We start from the raw sequence: 9,963 nt of genomic DNA on the forward strand, positions 1-9,963 counted from the left end.
TAGTAAGTTTGGCTGTTTTTTTTTAACAGAAATCGGTAACCCCTTTATTATTAACAATTTTTATTAATTCTATTATATTCTTCAGTCTTTTCTACCCCTATTTCGTATATAATTCGTTAAGATTTGGTTGATCAGTTCGGGAGTTATAGAAATTTCTATAAATTTGGCACAGACGTACATACATACATACACACGACATTTTTTTAATGCAATATTTCGACGTTTTAGAACACTCTGAACATATGGACATTAAAAACTCAAAAAACAATCTTTTCTTTAGTTTCTTCTACCCCTATTTCATATATAATTCATTAACATTTGGTTAATTAGATTTAGTTTTATATGCGATCAAAGGTCCATATACGAAGTTTATGAAAACAAAGCTTCCTCTATGAGGAAGCAATAAATAGATAAATAGATAAATAGATAAATAAATAAATAAATAATTATGGTCCCGAAGGCCATTTTCTAGGTCTACGTTCAACAAAAAGAAATTAACAAAAAACCATATTTTACGTGACTTAAACTATAGATTTTTAGTTGAACGCAGACCTAGAAAAAATGGTCTTCGACACCATAATTATAAAGCTCGCCTTTGTACTCATTATACCTGTGTGATGGTCCCCCTCGTCGCCGACGATGTCATCCCCCTCGCCGTCGAGATCCCCTCTCCCCGCACCCCGCGCGGAGCACCACATATTTATGCCGATATTTAATTTTAAAAATTACATCATTTATTCAGTCGTTAAAAAAATCCGTTTATTTTACTCTTTTTACATAATATTTCATACTTCATACGCTACGACCCGGCATTAATAAAGTAGAAAGTTTCCAATCTGTTCGCGTAAAGATACACGGTATTTGGCGCAAAACATTATCGTGTCTCTTGACATAGTCAGACAAGACATTCACCGGATATTAGACTCCAGATAGACACATGTGGATATTTTTCCTTCATCTGAGCAAAGAAGTCGCATATGTATTGCATATTTTAATTACAGCGTTATTTTATGTCTCTGCACATGAATTTAATAGTGCTCGTATTCAGACATTGCCTGCTTATGCCATTAATTCCAAGGCAGATGTTCTGAACTCAACTACATGCGGAAAGGAGTTGAAAAATTTCCGAGACATATTCGTGAACGTATGAAATATAACCGTTAAGAATAATTGAGCCTATTAAAAGTACACTCAATACAGTGGCATAGAAGTATCTGAAATTTATAATATATTTATTCAAGTATACTCGAAGAAGACATTAACTATAATAGTTGGTTAATTAACATACATAGTTAAGAAAATTAACAACGCCATAGCGATTACATAGGATTGCATATCATTAGATAGATACCAACTCCAACTCATGCACTGTAATGCAGTAAAAATTTTATAAAAGTTTTATGCGTCTCCAAGTATAATTTCAAATTGATCGTAATCAAACGTGTTCGTACCATTGCATCCCATCCAAAAAAATTATGTATGTACAAAAGATTTCTCCACCAATATTTCGCACAAGTTTCGTGCGACCTTTCGTACATGTAAAATTGTGATGTTTTTTCGTTCCAAATCGACCTTAATAGCTCTATTAGTAAGACCGTCATGTAAGCCGGTGTCAGCCTTAAAAAGAAAAATGTTATTACAGACGCGTATAAAAAAAAGAGAGTTAGTATTTAGCTTACATTGAAATCAATATTCAAATTTCTTTGTAACATATCCTCTTATTTTATTTATTACTGCAATAATTTGATTATATTGTTTGTATTGTTTTTTGTGTTCTTCAAATATATCACCATATAATAAAAACTTACCGAAAAAATCTTTTTAATACGCGATCTCTTAATTCGATTAATTTTTCTTTGCGACCAATCGGCTTCAAATACATATACGTCCCTAAACATCCGCTTGAAAGAAAAAAAATATCAACTGCTAGGAATCCCATGTCACCTATGATTTTATAACTCTCAAGGAACCTCCACAGCCGTACTTTATTGTCTGTCAATACAAAGCAATTTTCGTTATGCGTAAAGAGTAAAAAAACAAAAGAGCCAAAAATGTCTATTCTACAGATTTGTTATAAATTACTTACCGAGAGAATTAAATGTATAATATACACTATGGAACATGATTATCGAACACATGCTTAGAAATTTTAATTCGTGAATAACGGGTATTGTGCTGGCGTCCAACTTTGTGCTAAATATTTTTCCTGTATTTGTGTAAGCGGAAAAACATATTAATATTTCTCCAATTTTACTTTTCCGATATAAAGACCGATTTACTTCTATTTCTATTTCCTCGGAGATATTTTCAGTACCTGAATCATAATTCGACGTCTTTAGTAGTAATACAAAAATCAAAATGCTTTAATTAAGTAAGATTAATATTAAACAAGGAAAATCTATACGAATAAGCCATATGTACACAAAATGTAGCTACAAAATATATTTTATAAATAATGATTAATTACTTTGATTGCAAATTGTTAATAATTTTAACACTGAAAACAAAAACTTGATTTGTAGAAAATGGTAGCATATAAAAACGGAAAATAGTCCGTTGTAATGGAAATTATTTCTATAAGTTTTAGATATGACACTTACCGTTATCATTTTTCTTTACACGTTTTTGATATATAAATATATCATATATTGTTCCGATTGATGTTATGAGAAAAGAAAATCCTATTAAGCCAGCACTGCAAATAGAATATTTCTTGGTTGAAGCTTTATATTCTTTCGGAGGATTAAGATTAAAATTACTTATAATATTATTAATCTTTTCTGTCATATAATATTATTGTTGTGCTTGTATTGTCAAGTAATTGCAATTTATACATTTCTGGAGACGTACCAGATGTAATACACCCTATGAGGTAGCCTTTTGTTATCTTCATTTGGATCTTTAACCTCGATGAGCTGACAGTCCGCGGAGTAGAGATTTTTGAAGATAACTCTGTCACGACATATTTCCTCCAAAATTAAGCTTAGATTATTTGTAGTGCATGATTTTGGTAAACAGAGTCCGAGCGTAATTACATTCTAAAATAAAACTTTCTGCATATATGTATTTAAATATCAAACACATCCTTTATCACATAAAGATTTTACAAACTTACCTCGTCAAACATATTTACGTGATATTGAATAACACTGTTGTGTCTCAAATAAGCTACAAAATAGTTTAATTGATAAGGCGGAAATTCTTTCAAATCGCGATATAGCGTGTTATTTAATATTCTCCGCTGTGAGGTCTGTAGAGGAACCGTATTCATCGTATCTAAACCCTTATGCAAAAACAATAAATAACTAATTTTTATTTATAATTAATTAATCACGCATTGTTGCTCCCACATTACAGGAAGCTGTTTCCGTAAACAAATTTTTTTTTTAGTTTTCTGTGCCAATGGCTACGTTTACACCCTGAAATTAGGTCTAAAATTACATTTTTACAAAATGTGTGTGTGTTTAGATATCGGACTCAATTTTTTTTTAAATGCAGAGTATTATTATTATAAATAAAAGTTCGACACCATAATTATAAAGCTCGCCTTTGTACTCATACCTGTGTGATGGTCCCCCTCGCCGCCGACGATGTCATCCCCCTCGCCGTCGAGATTCCCTCGCCCCGCACCCCGCGCGGAGCACCACATATTTATGCCAATATTTAATTTTAGAAATTACATAATTTATTCAGTCGTAAAAAAAATCCGTTTATTTAACTCTTTTTACATAATATTTCATACTTCATACGCGACAACCCGGCATTAACCCTTAACTAGCACGCGGGGTGTCAAACACCCCAAAAGTCACCAATGACACATTCCAATGCGTTCCACCTGGCAGAGATTGTCAGTTCCCTTCCAAACTCAATTCGAATCAGACATATAGAATTGCTGGGGTGCTGAAGAACCCAAATGCAGAATTTTTTTGAAGCCTCAAAACTAAAAATTTCATAGTTTATGTACTTGATTTTTTTCAAGCCTATTGGAGCCTCTTTTTCGCCGTACCCAACGTTCAAAGTGTGTGGGGTGTACAACACCTCGATCGCGGACGTGTGCTAGTTAATTAAGGGTTAATAAAGTAGACAGTTTCCATTCTGTTCGCGTAAAGATACACGGTATTTGGCGCGAAACACTATCGTGTCTCTTGACATAGTCAGACAAGACATTCACCGGATATTAGACTCCAGATAGACACATGTGGATATTTTTCCTTTATCTGAGCAAAGAAGGTTTCTTTACGGAAATAATTATTGGCTGGGCAGTCGTAACCAGTGTTTAGATACGATGAATACGGCTCCTCTACAGATCTCACAGCCAAAAATACTAAATAACACGTATTATCGCGATCCGCGAAAGGAATTTCCACCTTTCCAAATAAATTATTTTGTAGCTTATTTGAGACACAACAGTGTTATTCAATATCACGTAAATATGTTTGACGAAGTAAGTTTGTAAAATCTTTATGTGATAAAGGATGTGTTTGATATTTAAATACATATATGCAGAAAGTTTTATTTTAGAATGTAATTACGCTCGGACTCTGTTTACCAAAATCATGCACTACAAATAATCTAAGCTTAATTTTGGAGGAAATATGTCGTGACAGAGTTATCTTCAAAGATCTCTACTCCGCGGACTGTCAGCTCATCGAGGTTAAAGATCCAAATGAAGATAACAAAAGGCTACCTCATAGGGTGTATTACATCTGGTACGTCTCCAGAAATGTATAAATTGCAATTACTTGACAATACAAGCACAACAATAATATTATATGACAGAAAAGATTAATAACATTATAAGTAATTTTAATCTTAATCCTCCGAAAGAATATAAAGCTTCAACCAAGAAATATTCTATTTGCAGTGCTGGCTTAATAGGATTTTCTTTTCTCATAACATCAATCGGAACAATATATGATATATTTATATATCAAAAACGTGTAAAGAAAAATGATAACGGTAAGTGTCATATCTATAGAAATAATTTCCATTACAACGGACTATTTTCCGTTTTTATATGCTACAATTTTCTACAAATCAAGTTTTTGTCTTCAGTGTTAAAATTATTAACAATTTGCAATCAAAGTAATTAATCATTATTTATAAAATATATTTTGTAGCTACATTTTGTGTACATATGGCTTATTCGTATAGATTTCCCTTGTTTAATATTAATCTTACTTAATTAAAGCATTTTGATTTTTGTATTACTACTAAAGACGTCGAATTATGATTCAGGTACTGAAAATATCTCCGAGGAAATAGAAATAGAAGTAAATCGGTCTTTATATCGGAAAAGTAAAATTGGAGAAATATTAATATGCTTTTCCGCTTACACAAATACGAGAAAAATATTTAGCACAAAGTTGGACGCCAGCACAATACCCGTTATTCACGAATTAAAATTTCTAAGCATGTGTTCGATAATCATGTTCCATAGTGTATATTATACATTTAATTCTCTCGGTAAGTAATTTATAACAAATCTGTAGAATAGACATTTTTGGCTCTTTTGTTTTTTTACTCTTTACGCATAACGAAAATTGCTTTGTATTGACAGACAATAAAGTACGGCTGTGGAGGTTCCTTGAGAGTTATAAAATCATAGGTGACATGGGATTCCTAGCAGTTGATATATTTTTTCTTTCAAGCGGATGTTTAGGGACGTATATGTATTTGAAACCGATTGGTCGCAAAGAAAAATTAATCGAATTAAGAGATCGCGTATTAAAAAGATTTTTTCGGTAAGTTTTTATTATATGGTGATATATTTGAAGAACACAAAAAACAATACAAACAATATAATCAAATTATTGCAGTAATAAATAAAATAAGAGGATATGTTACAAAGAAATTTGAATATTGATTTCAATGTAAGCTAAATACTAACTCTCTTTTTTTTATACGCGTCTGTAATAACATTTTTCTTTTTAAGGCTGACACCGGCTTACATGACGGTCTTACTAATAGAGCTATTAAGGTCGATTTGGAACGAAAAAACATCACAATTTTACATGTACGAAAGGTCGCACGAAACTTGTGCGAAATATTGGTGGAGAAATCTTTTGTACATACATAATTTTTTTGGATGGGATGCAATGGTACGAACACGTTTGATTACGATCAATTTGAAATTATACTTGGAGACGCATAAAACTTTTATAAAATTTTTACTGCATTACAGTGCATGAGTTGGAGTTGGTATCTATCTAATGATATGCAATCCTATGTAATCGCTATGGCGTTGTTAATTTTCTTAACTATGTATGTTAATTAACCAACTATTATAGTTAATGTCTTCTTCGAGTATACTTGAATAAATATATTATAAATTTCAGATACTTCTATGCCACTGTATTGAGTGTACTTTTAATAGGCTCAATTATTCTTAACGGTTATATTTCATACGTTCACGAATATGTCTCGGAAATTTTTCAACTCCTTTCCGCATGTAGTTGAGTTCAGAACATCTGCCTTGGAACCAATGGCATAAGCAGGCAATGTCTGAATACGAGCACTATTAAATTCATGTGCAGAGACATAAAATAACGCTGCAATTAAAATATGCAATACATATGCGACTTCTTTGCTCAGATGAAGGAAAAATATCCACATGTGTCTATCTGGAGTCTAATATCCGGTGAATGTCTTGTCTGACTATGTCAAGAGACACGATAGTGTTTTGCGCCAAATACCGTGTATCTTTACGCGAACAGATTGGAAACTTTCTACTTTATTAATGCCGGGTCGTCGCGTATGAAGTATGAAATATTATGTAAAAAGAGTTAAATAAACGGATGTGCGTGTGCGTGTGCGTGTGCGTGTGCGTGTGCGTGTGCGTGTGCGTATGTATGTGTGTGTGTGTGTGTGTACACCTTGTAAATGGGTGTCAATAATGCTCTAACTTCCGTAAATTTGGAGATATCTGTCTTAATTTTTTTAAATGTAGAGTATCATTAAAAAAAGGTTGGTATTGAATTTGGCGAAGATCGGTAAAGGGGTTCATTTTTTATAAAATTTTAAATTTTTTGAAAATTGTCTGTGCAGCTCTAACTTCCGCAAATTTTGAGATATCAGGTTATTTCTAATTCTATTATATTTTTCAGTTTTTACCACCCCTATCTATATATATCTCGTTGTCCTTATCGATAAATTTCACCTGTGTATGCGTTACCGTAACATTCGGAGCTTCATTATATACATATACGAGATGCGATCAAAAAGTTCTGAGACTATACACGTACACTTGGGAGACACTACTATGTTTCTTGATTTTTATTTAAATATTAAAAAATAACTATTAGTTCCATGTACTATGTGTAGGTATAATGTATATGAATGTGTGTATATTAAAGGAGTAAAGAGAAAAGGAAGAATGCTAATATGCTGAGGGTGTCTGGATGCAGTGATAAACGTTCCCGGGCGCCCCCATAAGGCGTAGGTAAGGACACCCATGAGATTTTAGTGGGTAGGCTATACGTGCAGTATCGTGGGCAATGTGCATGTATAGAATCCCACGTTCCCCTCGCTCCCTTGTCAGAAGGGCGAGGGGGTCTTCCCCCCTAACATCCGGGGGGCTACTGGGCTCTTAGCCCGGTAGTTGAAGATTTCCTCACGTAGAAAAAAAAAAGCTAATATCATATCTTCCAGAGTTACCGTGGAGCGTGGAAATGATCTACAAATAACGTTACGAGTAGGTACCAGGTAAAAATACTCTACATTTAAAAGACGTAAACGTGAATAGCGTCATTAGGAGAAAGTTTAAATTTTTAAAAATTTCTAGATACTGTATCTCAATTTACTAATTTCTTAATCAGCCTGTTTCGTCGATTCCGACGATTTGGTTAACATTTAATGAGGCATTATTATAAATAATTTATTTAATTAGGAATAATTAACAAATTGTTTGCTTTTTATTGGACTGTAAAGTAGAGTAAACGGAGTAAGCTTCAGGATTAGGGTTTGAACAAAAATGGAAACGTTACGCATATTATCGCAAAGAAGTTGTAAATCATATTAATAAAAGAAGATAATGAGTAGTAAATGACGTCTGGAGATTTGAGAGTCTGTGACGGTCTTCTTTAAAAAGAGAAAAAGAAAAAGGAAATATAATAAGACTTATTACTACTATTACTTACTACTCTTATTACTTATTGAATTAACAAGCATATCATTATAAATACCGATTATTATATTACGCATTTCCGAGTGAATGCATCAGATGCAATAATATTGGCTTTCAGTATAACGATTTTCTTCTGCTGGTGCTTGTCCTTCATCATCGCCAAATTCTCTATTAATGTCAAGAGGCATTCAATGGCAAGTACGTCATCTTCTGGATATTCGGAGGTTTCTGCATCATTAGTATTCTTTTCGTAGTATTGTTGTTGCCCGAAACGCAAGATCTCCAGCAAATTCAGGACGAACTGATTGTGAGTGGAGTGACTTCGATTATAAACGTCAAGAACGGGACGAAGAAGTGAGGAGGGAACACTTTCGTTCGATTATCCTGATGACGAACGGTGTATGCTGAACATCTGATAAATTTGCAAGATACTTTGAAGAGATTAGATATTTATAAAAGATATACGTAGGATATAGTTTTTATAACATATCTAGAAATTTGATATCATTGAGCGGAGAAGAATCAAGTAGAGTATCTGAAATACGGATAATATATAATATTTTACTGACAAATTTATAAAAATATATAATATGGGCAAAGAGAAAATATTTTTGAGCTTGGACCACCGTTCAGCCTCTTGTTGCTTGGATCACAAAGAAAAATGGAAAACGAATCAATGAACAAACAATAGTTCGATGATTTAAATAAAGTGATAAATGGATAAATTTAAAAAGAATAAAATGAGGATAGATTCTATTTTTGCTCATATATTATATTAGCTGGTTACCCGGAGCTTCGCCCGGGCGTCTTTTTTTTAAACGATTTTATTTGTATTATTAGATTTGTGTTCTAGCTAATCTTATCCACCAATGTATGATTTATAAACACATATTTTCAATAGCTTTCAACGTCATCCATGAGGTACCTACTATTATTAACGCGTTTTTTTAGTGGTATCCCCAGTATTTTAAATTCTTTAAAAGAGTCGTACTTAATGATTTTTCCTGTTCAGATTTTCCTAATCAACCAAATCTGAAAGAATTATATATGAAATAGAGGTAGAAAAGACTGAAGAATATAATGGAATTATAAATAACCCGATATCTCAAAATTGGCGGAAGTTAGAGCAACCATGGACATTTCTCAAAAAATTCCAAACTTTATAAAGAAAAAACCCTTTTACCGATCATCGCCAAATTCAATACTAACCTTCCTTAAATGATACTCTTTATAAGATGACATGTATAACTTATACACTTTTTAGGCAAAAATCGGCAACTCTTTCACCGATTCTTGCTAAATTTAATACCAACTTACCTTTAATGATACTTCATCCATAAAAAAAAATTTAGCTTGATATCTCAAAATTTGAGGAAATTAGAGCAATTACGTTGATTTTTTTTAGACAGAAATCCGTAACCTTTTTATTATTAGTAATTTTTTGAATTTTATTATATTCCTCAGTTTTTTCTACCCTTATTTCATGTATAATACTTTAAGATTTGATTAATTAAGAAAATCGGAATAGGAAAAGTCATTAAGTACGACTCTTTTAAAGAATTTAAAATTTTAGATGTCCCGAATTTTTTCAAATTGGATTGTAGCACAATGGCACATAGCCTATGTTACTCAGGAAGATATAAGCTGTCCACCAGTGTAAAAATTTTTGAAATTGTTCGATAGTTTCTAAGATTACCCTGAACAATGAAACAAATTTTTCCCCTTTATATAATAGTATAGATTATATATACACAGAGACAATTTGTTATTTTTTACATGAAATCAAAAGTACTTTGTCTTCTAAATACCTTTACATAACGCTTAAAACGGCAATTGTA

At 32.3% G+C, this 9,963-nt stretch overlaps 1 protein-coding gene and 1 long non-coding RNA gene across 2 annotated transcripts; one reads left to right on the plus strand and one right to left on the minus strand.

The window, feature by feature from the left end:
* Positions 1–785: 785 nt before the first annotated feature.
* LOC139822397 (uncharacterized) lies at positions 786–2,296 on the minus strand. Its single transcript, XR_011734510.1, has 3 exons — positions 2,087–2,296; positions 1,809–1,992; positions 786–1,617 (listed from the first exon to the last, which is right to left on the minus strand). It is a non-coding gene; the product is annotated as an uncharacterized lncRNA (long non-coding RNA).
* A 571-nt stretch (positions 2,297–2,867) lies between these two features.
* On the plus strand, positions 2,868–5,199 carry LOC139822253 (uncharacterized). Its single transcript, XM_071793869.1, has 5 exons — positions 2,868–2,872; positions 4,228–4,444; positions 4,522–4,709; positions 4,865–4,959; positions 5,192–5,199. Exons 1-5 carry the CDS (start codon positions 2,868–2,870, stop codon positions 5,197–5,199), a joined length of 513 nt encoding a protein of 170 aa, XP_071649970.1.
* The last annotated feature ends 4,764 nt before the right edge of the window (positions 5,200–9,963 follow it).

Source organism: Temnothorax longispinosus, chromosome 11 (genome assembly GCF_030848805.1).
Source record: "Temnothorax longispinosus isolate EJ_2023e chromosome 11, Tlon_JGU_v1, whole genome shotgun sequence".
Lineage (NCBI taxonomy): Eukaryota > Metazoa > Arthropoda > Insecta > Hymenoptera > Formicidae > Temnothorax > Temnothorax longispinosus.

Excerpts from the sequence above, each read along its gene's own strand:
- LOC139822253 (XM_071793869.1), top strand. Across the intron at positions 4,445-4,521 it reads ACGTAAATATGTTTGACGAA|AATGTAATTACGCTCGGACT; the intron begins GTAAGTTTGTAA and ends GTTTTATTTTAG. Across the intron at positions 4,710-4,864 it reads CATAGGGTGTATTACATCTG|TGCTGGCTTAATAGGATTTT; the intron begins GTACGTCTCCAG and ends TTCTATTTGCAG.